The sequence below is a fragment of the Lactuca sativa genome, chromosome 4 (genome assembly GCF_002870075.4).
Source record: "Lactuca sativa cultivar Salinas chromosome 4, Lsat_Salinas_v11, whole genome shotgun sequence".
NCBI lineage: Eukaryota > Viridiplantae > Streptophyta > Magnoliopsida > Asterales > Asteraceae > Lactuca > Lactuca sativa.
This window is the reverse complement of record NC_056626.2, coordinates 347,820,521-347,834,822: the sequence shown is the minus strand read 5'-3', so window position 1 is coordinate 347,834,822 and position 14,302 is coordinate 347,820,521. Positions and strand designations below refer to the sequence as shown.

The 14,302-nt window shown below is 36.5% G+C and overlaps 1 protein-coding gene across 1 annotated transcript; it reads right to left on the bottom strand.

Moving 5' to 3' along the window:
- Positions 1-2,261: 2,261 nt before the first annotated feature.
- LOC111910684 (growth-regulating factor 1) lies at positions 2,262-4,857 on the bottom strand. The gene is made up of 4 exons (XM_023906516.3): positions 4,320-4,857; positions 3,561-3,788; positions 3,160-3,478; positions 2,262-3,058 (listed from the first exon to the last, which is right to left on the bottom strand). Exons 1-4 carry the CDS (start codon positions 4,663-4,665, stop codon positions 2,431-2,433), a joined length of 1,521 nt encoding a protein of 506 aa, XP_023762284.1. The 5' UTR covers positions 4,666-4,857; the 3' UTR covers positions 2,262-2,430.
- Between the last annotated feature and the right edge of the window lie 9,445 nt (positions 4,858-14,302).

Genomic DNA, 14,302 nt, shown 5'->3' with positions numbered 1-14,302 from the left:
TTCTTGTAGATCTAGCTCGGTGGCACCGTGTTATGACTTTGATCCCTTTGTGGTGGTTCTTGTGAGTAGAAGTTATTCCAGAACCTTTGAGCTTCATATTTGGCCTTTGTTGGGGTTATGGAGTCATAAAGATTGGATCTTGATGAGTATAAACCTTCCATGCATGATTTGGTAGTCTTTTGGTGAAGCTTGGGACTTAGGGTTTTGATTTGGTTCCATTAAGTCATGCTAAGTCATAAAGTCAGCAACTTTATGACTTAAGAAGTCCCTTTGAATCAGATCTGGAAGTTTGGACTAAGGTCTTAAGGTATTAAGAAGTTTTAAGACATTTCGGGGTGATTTTGACCTTTGGAATTCATCTTTGGTGATTGGGCTTCATTAATCCATGCAAAGGTTTAAAGTCTTCGACTTTATGGATCAAGTCTCTTATATTTAGCTATTATGAGGTTTTGGACATCTTGGCTTAAGGGATTAAGACGTTTTCCAGGTTGGTTGTGGGCATGGTCAGTACGCGGGGCGTACTCAGTTAGGAAGAATTTTGTATATTGGGCTTCGGTTTGGGCCATCTTTTGGGCTTAGTTGTCTTGGGCCCTGCTGGGCCATCAGGTTTTGGTTTGATAATTATTTTGAGAAGGCCTATAATGGGTTTGGGCCCAATTTGGAAAGTTGGGCCATGGATTGGGCCTTGGGTGGTTTTTGGTATTTAGGCCTTGTGGATTATATGGTTTAGGCCTAAGTCTTGGTCCAATATAGGATAGGGTTAAAATGGTCTATTTACCACAAGAATGGATTTATGGATATAGATTGAACCCAATTGTTTATTAGGTGTTTTTTGATTTTGATAGTTCGGGGATCTGTCAGCTAGCAGCCAGGGATTTTCTGTATGATTCGGTAGTACGATGTGAGTTTCCTCATTGGGTTTAGCAAGTCTAAGGCACCAAAGCCGACCCTTGATTGGTTATGTTAATATACTTGTTGTTTGGGTGATGCTTGTATGTGCTTATATATGTATGTTTATTGGGCGGGGCCCATTATATGATATGTATGGTATGTGGTATCTTGGGGAACTCACTAAGCTTTGTGCTTACGATTTTTAGTTGTGTTACAAGTACTTCAGTTTTCAAATGGAGAGTTTGGGATGGATGCAGGGCACACACCACATGTTTTCCGCATTCTGTGAATTACTCTGATTCGATGATGTTTGCTAAATCTTGATTACTATGGTTTTATGGAAATGATATGTATTAGCAATTTATTTATTTGATAAACGAAAATTTTATTCATTATTTTTGGGACGTTTTAGATGTTGACGCTTGAATGTTGAGATAGTGTACCAAATGCTCTTCCTCTTCTTCTTCATTGCTACAAATCACCACAAATGAGCTCAAAATCAACTATAGAGGATTAGGGTTTCAAGGGGGCGTGTTAGGGGTGATCGAGGCTGAGGGTGGGCTGACCCTAGCCCTCACTTCCTTTAAATACGCGATAAATCCCAATAAATTAAGGTTTGTCTCGTAGTCCAACTCACGTCGTGACCCACGTCATGAGCCTTAAAAATGATGTGCGTTTTGAAATGTCACATCATGTCGTGACACAAAAGTGCTCACGACGTGACCCAGGTTTGGGCCCAAAAATTAATTGAATAACTTAACAAGATGATTACCAAACCGGGTGTTACATAGTTAAGCCTCAAAATTTGTCCATACAACTTGAAATCAAGCATCACATACTACAAGAAGCAAAAAAGTCTCATTAGATATCACCACTTCATCTATTCATCTCGAACTAGACGAGCTTCATAGCAATCATGTTATTCTCTTTACGATCTTATGTCTTTAGTTATATACGATTATGATTATCTTGTTTCTTTTTTTGTTTTTGATGTCTTTCTTTCTAATTTTTGCGGTTTGTAACAAGAATTATTATTCATTTTAAAGAGTTGAAGTTAATTTCATCATCAATATCTTAATCAATATCTAGCTATACTAAGCACCAACAAAATATGGCAAATAAATTTAAAAAATACTTCATTTTGGTAGGTTCTTCCAATCATAACCTTATCTTAATATCAATATCTTACAAAACATAAAATGATCTTGGATAAAATCTAGATCTTCACGACTTTTGTACATGCAAGATTGAAAAAAAAAAAAAATGAAGAAGATGAAAACACACACACCGTTTCTGCTAATATTCTCAAGGATACACAATAGATTTTTCAACATCTTTGAATATAAAAACACTAAATCTAACATCAACAATCACTTCAAACGTAGCATCAAATCCATTTCCATCAAGAAGATACACATGTTTTTTTCTCCAAATTGGCTTCAAAATGAACCTTTGTCTAAAACCAAGGTCAAAAAAAAAACCAACAAATTACAAAAGAAAACCCTCTTCATTTCCCTTTTCTCAAACTTACAAGATCAACTAACAAGTGTTGAAACTTGAAAGCAGCAATTCATCACAAAGCCCACCACCATAATCGTCCTTTTTGTCCCCTTTCGGGCTACTCCCTGAACTGCTATTCGAAAGTGACACAAATGTGGTTTTCTGCAACACCCCAGTTGGAGAAGATCCAAGATTGTTGTTGTTAATGGCGTCCCACATCTCCGAAGATGATGACGCATTCTTGCTATTGACCCCACTGCTAGAAGTTCGATTCAACACTTCACCCAATGGACCCCCCATCGTGTTCCCCCATGAAATGGGTATCCAGTTTGATGCTTGTTTATGGGTCGGGTCAAGATCAAACTCGTGAGATAAACCAAGTGGTGGAACGACAAGTTTCTCTTGAGCTGGTGAGTTTGAAGACGATGAAAAATCAGAAGACGCCATGGGAATAGACATCGAGAGCTGGGTCCAGTCTTGTTTGATTTCTTTTGACCATTCGTTAACAAAACTTGGAAGTGGGTTCGGATTCGGATTCGGATTCGGGGTCGGGGTCGGGGTCGGATTCAGGCTCGGTGCAACCGGATCCATGAAAGAGTTATAGTTCGTCGGAAACATCAGAGTCTCCGACGAGTTTATAGCAGTGAATGGTTGCGATTCTTGTGTCCTGAAATCAATCAATCAATCACGACACCAGTTTGATTTTGTTTTAAAAAAACTATAGAAAGGAGAAATCGGAAGACATTTGACGTTTATACTACTACTCACCTGTTGGTGGGAGGATTGTGGTGGTTGGCGGCGGCGGTAACAGTAGCGGTGGATGTTCGGCTGCCGGAAACTGGTACAGATGAGGAGGAGGAGACGACGGGACCCACTTTAGCGGGAACGGAGACATTAGCTTGGCCATTTTGGCCTTCCACAGGCTTTCTTGAACGATGTCGGCCTCTGTTGATGTGTCTTTCACAGTATTTCTGATCGGGAACAGCATCTCTAGAGCACCTCCATTTCTTCCCATCGGTTCTCCGGCACCTCCCTGGTTCCGGATCGGTGTTGCCGGAAAATCCCAGATGGAAAGCTCCCCATCCATCTTTAAAAACCCAAAAAACAAACATTAATTTTACACGAAAAGAGACGAAGTCGCCGGAATAAGTTCTGAAACTACTACTTACAGGAATTGGGGGCGTAAGAGGTTGAAGACGAAGTCGCCGGAAAAAGGAAAGTGTTGAGGGATTTCCGAAGTGGAGTGAGCAAATGCGATGGAACTGGGACATTAGCGACAAAGTATTTGTAGATCAAAGCTTGGTGTTCGAGCTCCATCCATTGAGAAGGTGTAAAAGGCCCTTTATACCTTGAAACCGGCATATGCATACCTGTTTGTAATCCTCCATAGCCATACCCTGAAACCAAAAGCGCCATTAAAATCCGACCTTCAAAATGAAGAAAGGAAAAGACTTGACATTTTGACAAGACTCAAACAAAAAAATAGCTGCTTCCGAATAACAGGACATACATAGATCACTGATAGCAATGAAAAGACTTATCAAAGTCTAGGTTTTTTCAGACCACAAATGGCGAAAATGGATATACAGACAAATGTATAACTTGTTAATGCATGTAGTACAAGTCACTGTAGCGCTGGAAAAAGAAATTACCGAGAATCGAAACCTAAAAACATTTCTTGGGCTTGTTCCCTAGGATCCGATTCCCTCACCCCTAAATTCGACGAAAAAGATTAAAACCCATCAAACACGTATTCATTTTCCGAAAAACCATCTTTCATAGGATCTAATTTAAAGCTAAAAACATCAAAATTTTAGTTTCGTTTACATATTTCCAAGATCACAGACACAACCAGAACAAAACCCAGATACGAAATTGATGGAAAAACACAGAGAGAATGAGAGATACGTATATGTGTGTATATGTACCTGTATTTCGAATGTAAGAAGGCGAAGGCTGGTAGAAAGAAAATAGCGAGCTCTGGTTTGCATCTTTAATGGCGGAAGAAGAAGACGAAGAAGAAGAAGAGAAGCTGAGCATATTGTTGGTATCAGTAGCTGAAACTGAAAGCAAAGAATCAGATCTCATCGACATTGTCTTGGTGGGTTGGTCAAAGTAATCAGTTCTTGAAGATTTTGAGGTCCGAAGAAAGAGTTCTTGATCATCAGGAGGGTCCGGGTCGGATCTCTCTTGCTTGTTGAACCCAGATCCATTGGTTTTTTCGTCGTGATTGAAGAACTGTGTATTGTGGAAAGGTGTAATTCCAAAATCCATGGTTTTGGAAGTCTTGAATTCTAGAGGGTTTTCATGGAGCTTAAGTGCATTTGAAGCTGGTTTTTTTTGGAAGGTTTGATGGAAGAAGAAAGAAAGTTGGAAGATTTTGGAATGTTGAAGCTGCGGAGAAGACGAAGCTTAGAACAAAAATGGACGGAATTGAAATCTTTAAAAGGGAGATTGAAGTTTAAGATTTCGTTGGAGTCTACTTTGGTTAAATTGTAAAAGAGTCCTTGTAATTTAGTGGTTTTGCAAGTTACACACATCATGATTCATACTTGTTTTTGATTTCCAACATATCGGTTTTGAATATTAGACATAGTGTTTTTGTTATTAATTAGTAATTGATACTAGTTGGTTATTAAAATAGAGATATAACATTGAATATTTTTATTGAATAATGATACAAAAATAACAACAATTATGCCCAAATCCTTAAATGCCGAAGGGTAAGAAGAGATGGAATCTAGATGGTCCTATGTGTATTGGAAGTTATAGATATTGTGCATGCAAAATCAAAGTTAAAGATAGATATGAAAGATCTAAAATTGATAAATAAATATAACTAGTGTCTAGTAATTATGATTAAATGTGTAGCTTTGTGAACTATCTTCAAAAAAAATATATTATTGATTTAAGCCATGGGTGTTTTCTGAAAGTTTTGGTTGAATATAAGATTTTTTTTTCTTTATTTTGAACCGATGAATATTTCATATAAAAAGGAAAACCCAAATCAAGAATTTGGGAATAATGTTGATGTTAAAAAAAAACCAAAAACAAAAAAAAAAAAAGAAACACCTCGGATAGAATATAATGGTAAATGCCACAAAAATATTATTTTTTTATGGTTTCAATTTTGACACTAAATTTTTTAATTCTTAATCAAATATTAGTTTGGGTTTTGTTTAATAGTGACTATTGCACTATGACATTTCTTGTAATCCGTTAACCCGTTACCCGATTATTATGTTAAGTTGGAAAATAATATGTTAATATGACATCGATGTTATATTATCAAATCTTTTTAACACAATATAATTATTTTTTTCAAAATTCACTATAATATCAATTTATTCCATTTGAAAATTTTCATTACTATTATATAACAAAGATTATTTAGGGTTTCACGAAACATAAACTTACATTGAGATAGCATAGAGATACATTTTCCAATATGAGAGTCATTTGGAGTGTGAGCCACATCTTGCTATCTCTAACTATGGAGTCTTATTTGAAAGCACATTGAGTTGTAGTTAACACGATATAAACAAACGTATTATAACAAAATGGAAGTGTACTAAATGTTGGTTTTTTATTCAAAAACTAGCTTAAAAAACATAAGATTTAGGCAACGGAAGATCTATAAATTTTAAATAACATAAACAAATTAAACTCACCAATGATCATCTTGCAAGTTGTAGAAAGATTAAACATCAACCAAAGAAGATAAAGAAATAACAATGTTAGTAGTTCTTTGGGTCCTCTTAGGAGTGTAAGGTCACATATTATGATCTGATGAGTCAAACACTCTATACCCTATCTGTCAGCGTCAGCATATACATCAGCTTCATTGTCAGCGTATCAAGTCCATAAGCGTCAACGCTTAGTATAGTTATTCTATGTAATCTTTTGTATATTAGGTAATGATATAGATAAGTATAGACTAGACAGCAGATCTAATATCCTTGTGATTAAGATCGGTTCTTAGTATATATTAGATACAATCCCTTCAATCCAGGGATATACTTGTATAAATTAGTATATAATCTACACTAGGGTAAACCCTAATGCAGAGAGTTCGTCTTGGTGATCGTCTTTGTGACAAACCGTCTTCGTGGTGAAGATAATTTTGAGAACTCTATGTGTTAGTTACTTTCTGTTCTTTGTTTGCTTATATTAGTTTTCTTTTGTTTTTTATACTTGAAGTGTATCCGATCGATACAAACCTTCAATTGGTATCAAAGGTGGTTTTTGATACACTGATGTAATCATGTCGACTTCTAATAATCACAAATCCTTTGGTCTTAATAAAATTTCTCCTTTTGGTGAACACAACTTCGCCATGTGAAAAATTAAGGCCATGGTTGTTCTTGAAACCATGGACTATGAGATGCGTGAAATTATTGAAAAAGCCTCACGTTCCTATGTACCAACCCATGGCAGAAAAATGCTCTAGTTGGTCCTCTAAAGCAAAAACCAGAGACCGGCTATGACGACGATGGCAAGAGGCTGATTAATCTTGACGTAAAAGCCAGAGTAGCAATTAGAAACTCTATTCCCTATCATGTGTATCATCTTGTGCAAAATTGTGACTCAACCTAAGAGATAATGGAAATGCTGAAAGTGGCTTATGAAGGCACCGTGGAAGTCCATGCCACAATCATTAACAACCTCGATCGAATATATGAGCATTTCTTTGCTCAACAAGGTGATTTACTTAACTAAACCTTCAATAGGTTTAACTGCTTGGTTAATGATATGTGCAGGCTGGGAACTATCAAGCATTCATCTCAGTTGGTTCTGAAGTTTCTCGACTCTCTTAGGAAAATTTGGTAACATAACGCTAATGTTCTTAAGAATAGTGAAAAGATCAATGTTATGGATCTAAACTCCTTGTTTGGAAATTTGCAAAATTACGAAGAGACCAGAGAGCTTTGTAAACACATCATGAAAGACTCGAGCAAGGAAAAGTCTGTAGCCTTGGTTTCTCGAAATGAAACAATGAAGCATGTCAGCAACTCAGTTATCTCAAATCAGGGTGAAGAAAGTGATGATGATCTCACTGATAAACTTGTTGTCAACGCTGCTCTTATCGTCAAACGTTACGAAGAAAGCAAATCAAGCGGGGTTTGAAGAGCTCAGTTTAAGGGAAGTAGTTCAGCAAGGAGATCCTCTTCAAAGAAGAAAAAATCAGGTAATTGTTTTAACTGTGGTAGTCCTGACCATTTTGCCAGCGATTGCAAAGAGAAAACGGAAGTTCAAAGTCCTGAGAACTATGAAGTTTTGTACAAGAAGCTGGCGGCCCACATGAAGAAAAAGAACATTTCTTTGCCAAAAGCTTTCATTGCAAAACAAGAGGATCATGAAGAATGGGTGGAAGAAGAGGAGACATATAAAGATTAGGACTAAATGTTAAGGGTCTAATAACTCTTATCAATGATTCCCCTAATTGTAATCTAAACATGTAACAACCAAAAATTTGAGCCAATTTAAAACATTTTATTTCATTCAAAAACCATTAAGTTCATACATCTTGTTTTCAAAATAGTTTAAACATCAGAGTATCCCCCAGAACCATATCACATGAACCATAAAACATGAGGAGCGGTACGATCACGCCTTCGCCTTGCCACAATCTCCTGAAGTATCTGAAACAATACATTGAACTGTAAGCGCGAAAGCTTAGTGAGTTACCCCCAAAATACCAACCACATACAACCATAATCAAAACATATTGTATCACAATACAGAACAACCATGCCTCTCAAGTCTGCAGCGTGACTGGTCCGCCCTCAACAAGCCTTCAGTTCACCTGGTCCACTCTCTGAGTCTACAGTATGACTGGACCGCCCGCACTGGGCCTTCAGTCTATCTGGATCTATCCGAGCTTTCGGTATGACTGGACCGCCATACGGGCCTACAATCTATCCAAACCGCTCGTAGGGTACGTTGGCCTTCAGCACAAAGCAGGACCGCCTCAACCCAAACATCAAGCAAATAACCGTGTGTACATATAACAGGAAATCACATAACAGCCCATAGGCAAACAAATCGATCTAGCAGATCATAAAGCATAGCATCATCCTTACCAGGATATCAACCTAAACGGTCACTAACATAGCATCATCCTATATACCAGGATACCGACCTAAACCAGGTCACTAACATAATACTATCCCAATTACCAGGACACCGATCTAATAGATCAATAAGCACATCAACAGTACAAGTACAGATATCAGATATAACTATCTCACAGCTCATCGATCATAGAAATCTCTCATGACCAAGGCATCGACCTAACCAGGTCACTAACATACCAATCCTAACAGATCACATGAGCATAACAAAATATTGTTTATTCTGATACCAATCTAACATATCATAACCACACATAGCATACTGTAACCAAGATAACAACTAAAAGGGTCGGCCTTGGTGCCTTAGACCCTATTGATATAGTGAGGATAACTCACCTGAAATTGTTGACTGAAAAGATAAGACCAAGCTGCTCCGACCTCCGACACGATCGCCGCCACTGAACACTACCAAAGAACCAATTCCATAAATACCAATATTACCAAAGTACCCTTGGAAGTCAAACTGGTCAACTCTTGGTCAAGGTCAAAGTCCTCAGTCAAAGTCAACCTTCCTGATTGACTCTACTCACTGAGACTCGTCGAGTTCCCTTACCCAGAAAACTCTCATGACACAACTTAACTCGCTGAGTCACCCCAAGACTCGCCGATTCCACGATCTTTGAGTCCCATCCTGTCCAACTCACTGAGTCACCAACCGACTCACTAATCCAAGCCCTTAACCAAAAGAGGTTGGGGTTCTACGACCTAACTCGCCGAGTCCAAGAACAGACTCGCCGAGTCCAAGGCAATCTTCAACAGACTCGTCGAGTTGTTCTTCCAAATCGTCGAGTTCATGCACATGTTCATACAACTCGTCGAGTACATCCATGTGACTCGCCGAGTCTCTCCAGTTCTCAATCCCTTTAGAGGCTTTTCAAGCCATGTTGAGGCTCCAATCCGTAGATCCACCCTTCTACAATCTATCCCTCACATAAAGTTGCAAACTTTACGTGAAACCAAAGAGATATAGGCCCAAAACACAATAGGGATTGGGTTTTAGACAAAAGGGCTTCACCAACAATTCAATAACTGATGCTTTATGACTTTCTGGACCAATACCAGTCTAGATCTGAAGTAGCAACCTCAGATCTGGACTCCAAACCCGAAGTGGATCTCAATCATACCAAAAATGGCCCCAAATCTCATTCAAGAATAAATCTAGAAGCAACAAAGGAAAGGTAACAACTCATTATCTCCAAGATGTGCCCAAAACTGCAGTAGATTCTGGATCTACACTACTTTCTTGATGCAAATTTTTTTTATCTTCAAGTTTCTTCCACTAGAACACCTCTTCAAAGTTTCAATCTCCCTCCAATGGTCTTATACACACGAGCTAGGGTTTACTGGATCTCAAAGGGGGCTAAGGGAGCTGAGGGGAACACATTAAGTCCTTTAAATAGGGTGCAAACCCTAAGATTAGGGTTTTTCTCATCCCATCACCAACTCGTCGAGTCCAGCTTTCGACTCGGCGAGTTGGTCACTTAATTCGCGACCCAAACCCGCTCCGACTCAGCGAGTAAGCGTACCTACTCGTCGAGTCCCTTCTTCGAAATTACAATTTAAACTCTTCAGTCGTACTTTTGAAATCCGGGATGTTACATAACATGTGTGACGCTAATGATTCTCACGTTGTCAAAGGATCAAGTCTAAATCTAGGACAAACTTGGTACCTACACAGTGGAAGCTCTAGACACATGACTAGTTTCAAGTCCCTCTTAACAGACTTTGCAAAGAAGGATGGTCCAATGGTGGTCTTTAGTGATGGTAGTGGAAGAGCTATTAAGGGTGTTGGAACTTTTGAATGCATGACGATCAAGTTGAAGGATGTCTTCTATGTCGATGGACTAAAAGGCAACATGGATTGTTGACCTTGACCTTGACTTTTGTCTTTTACCAAGTTTGACCCTAGGGGAGGGTCTTGGGGTATTTCGAGTTATATCTAAGGTTTGGTTATTGTTTAGGTGTCGGGTAGAGCTGATATTCAGATTCGAGACCTATTCATCTATCGCTCAGATTCAGAGGTAAGTTTCCTCACTTTGTTTAGCGGGTCGAAGGCACCAAAGTTGGCCCATGATTATGCCTTGATCGGTATACTAGTTGTCTGCATGACTCTTGCATGTGTTATGTACTTGTATGTTTACCGGGTGGGGCTCGATGTCGGGCGGGGCCCGATGACCATTTTGTATGTTATATATCTTGTGATTATTGCATCTGTATGTGTTTACTTGATATATGTTATATGTACACTGGTCGGGGCCCAATCTGTTTATCGAGCGGGGCTCGATGCCAGGCGGGGCCTATTATGTGCTATTATGTATTGTATGTGGTATTTTAAGGAACTCACTAAGCTTTGTGCTTACAGTTTCCAGTTTATGTTTCAGGTACTTCTGGTTCCAAGGGGAAGAGCTCGGGTTGACTGCATTACACACATCACCTGGATTCCGCTTTTGAGATATCACTCTGATTGTTATGATGTTGGGATACTTATTTTCAATTGATTTGTATGGATAATGTTTTTGGTATATTGTTTTATTTAAATTAAAAATGAAATTTATGGATCATATTTTTGGAATGTTATACAATCCCTTCTATCAAGAGATATATTTGTATATATTAGTATATAATCTACATTAGGGTAAACCCTAATGCAGAGAGTTCATCTTGGTAACCGTCTTTGTGACAAACCATCTTCTTGGTGAAGACAAACCCTTTATTGGTCAAAGAAAATTTAGATAACTCTCTGTGTTATTTACGTTCTGTTCTTTGTTTGCATAGATTAGTTTTCTTTTGTTCTCTATACTTGAAGTGTATCCGATCGATAAAAACCTTCAGAGAGTCTTGGAAGTTCATGAAGAATGATGAACTTAAGAGACACAACAATGACTCAACTTGATGTAGAATGCTACCTCTTTTATGTAAAACTCTTAAGACTCTTAATCTTTATGTTCTTATCAAAATAAGACCATAAAGAGATCATAAATATGCAAGTAATATTCAAGATTTCAGAGGAAAAGAGAGAGAATGCATGCATACAAGCATGTTACAATTTTCGTGAGGCAAGAGAGAGTGTCAAATGAAAGCCCCATAAAGTCATTCATAAATCACTTCCAAGGACCATTAGTCCTTAACACTTTAAGAACATTATGTCTCCTATACTCTACTTGTCTCCCATACTCCTCAAAGCATGGTTTCTTTTCTATTAAATAATCATAAAGCCATGCCCTTCTTTTGAATAAACTAGTCAAAAGACCATCCCATCTTTTGTCTCTTAATTTGGAAAATATGAAGGAAAAAGAAGACAAAAAGCTTTTATATTTTATAAAAAAGTTTATAAAATATAAGCTTTAACTTTTTTGGTAAAAGACAAAAGTGTTTATCTAGTCCAAAATGTTGTGCAGAATTATTAATTCATACCATATGAATTATGTAATGTTACTTGCTAATGAAATTATTATTTCCTAGAAATAAATAATTTTCAGTTTAATTATAAGAGTTTATTGAATATTTATCAAAATCAATTTCTAATAAATAGTCAATTATATCAAGTTGTTGTTAGTGTGACCCATTAGTATCATATGTTAATTAGCAATATCACTTTAATATTATTCTTGCGCATACAAGATTTTTCATTGGTATCAAGAACTTGATAAATTATCATATATATATATATATATATATATATATATATATATATATATATATATATATATATATATATATATTCCTGAACCTAAGATCGTTGATGTGCATCCCTAAAAAGATAAAAGACTCGATAACGAGGAAACCAATTTGTTGACACCACAACTCCATCTATTTATCCAACATTGGTAAGATAAAAAATAAACATCATATCTATTTTTGATCGAACTTAAAAAAATATAACAATTAAAAAGACATGTCATGTTATATCAAGAAAAGTATCAACCATGGTGATACTATTAATTATCACAATCGAGCTAGCAAGACTAACTCATATCTGAACTCATTCATATCATTTTCCAGACTATTTATATATGGAAACATCTTGGTAAGTTCATCAGTATTAAATATTTCTTTTCCATAATCATTAGCCTTGTTGCAAAGTGATGCTTGAAGCTTACATATCCTAACCACTTCATCCATAACATGATAATACAAATGAGATTGCAATTGGTTTTTCATCATCGAATATGATTAACCCATTTGCAACTGCAAAATTGAGACCTTCAGATACCATTAAAGATTTGATTTGCAACATTTCACTTCAATTTGGTAAACTCTCTTGAACATATGCTCTGGGATACATATTCGCATCCAAGTTTAGTTTAGAGCTCATAAATAAAGGAAGGATCATGCCTTGTCCTTGTATTTGACTATTACCACATAATTCAATCGCAATAAGACAGACATGATCCAACTGCAATATGGATATGTTCGAACCCAACACCCCGAATCAAAGAAGTTGTTAACGAGCTTGACAAAGCATATGGATAAATGGATCTTTGGGGTGAAGAGTTTGACTTGAAACACCCAAATCATATATGAAACTGAATTAACAAGCTAAATTAGATAAAAGGGACTTTGGAATTGAATGTTTGAAATAAAAAAAATGATAATGTAGTAGCTTTTAAAAAAATGAATTCTCCAAATTGAAAAAATTATAATGTATTGACTTTCATGTCACGTCGTCACCATTTTCCAACTTAACATGCTAACCTAGTAATTGGAATGGTCTTGATGAAATTTTAAACATTAAAAAAAATTCACAAATGTAATGTTCGGTTTACAACAAAAAAATAAGGCAATGTAAAAATAAAATAAAAATGAAAATGTAGTATCTTTTATGTTATCTGCCCTAAAATATATTTTTCATAAGGTATACCTAGATATAGGAGATCCACCGGATCAAAGAGAATGGAATGGAAAAAGCACAATACATAACAAAACAATTGTTTAAATCAAAATCAAAACCATGTTTTTGCAACAACATTGTTTAAATAAAACATTATCGGTTGTAACGCCTTCAAGTTAGGGCTACATGATTTTAGTAATTATAATAAATAGTTATTCATTTTATTGAGCAATTTAATCCTTGAATATGATAATTGTTAGCCGTACGTGTAACAAACTATAAAGACCTTTTATCTATAAGTGATAGAAATAACATTTTTGATAAAAGATGATTAAATAATCTTGATGAGAGTTGCAGTAGTCGTGATCGTGATTATATGGGTATATAGAACGTTCAAATTTGACTTTATATGATGATATTATGATTGATCGAAATTTCACGTTTGGCCCTATACGACAAAGCTTGTCATAATAAGTGAATTGGAGATAAGTTGCTTATTAGCCTAAGTAACATGAACAAAAGTAGTAGTAGTCATAAAAGCGAGAGCGTACATATAAAGAACTCCTAAATCTGACTTTGCATGAGAAAGTTATGATTTTTCGAAATTTCAGTACATCAATGTGCGACACAAAAATCAAAATTTAGATCGGTTGAGTGTTAGCCAAAACAATACAAATGAGAGTTGATGATCTCATAAATATGAATCCATCGATATAGAGACAGTCGAGAACGGAGTTCGTATAAAGGAGTTATGATTTTCGCATGGACTTTAATAGTATAATCTCTATAAAAATATGAATTCAAAATAGAGTGAGAATTAGCTTTTGCCTTTTTGATACCTAAAGGAAAGTTTTAGTGCTTGTCGAGAGGATTTCATGAGTATAAAGAACGTCAAAAATGGAGCTCATATGCGAAAGTTATGGTCGTTCGAAGATTTCAGGAAAAT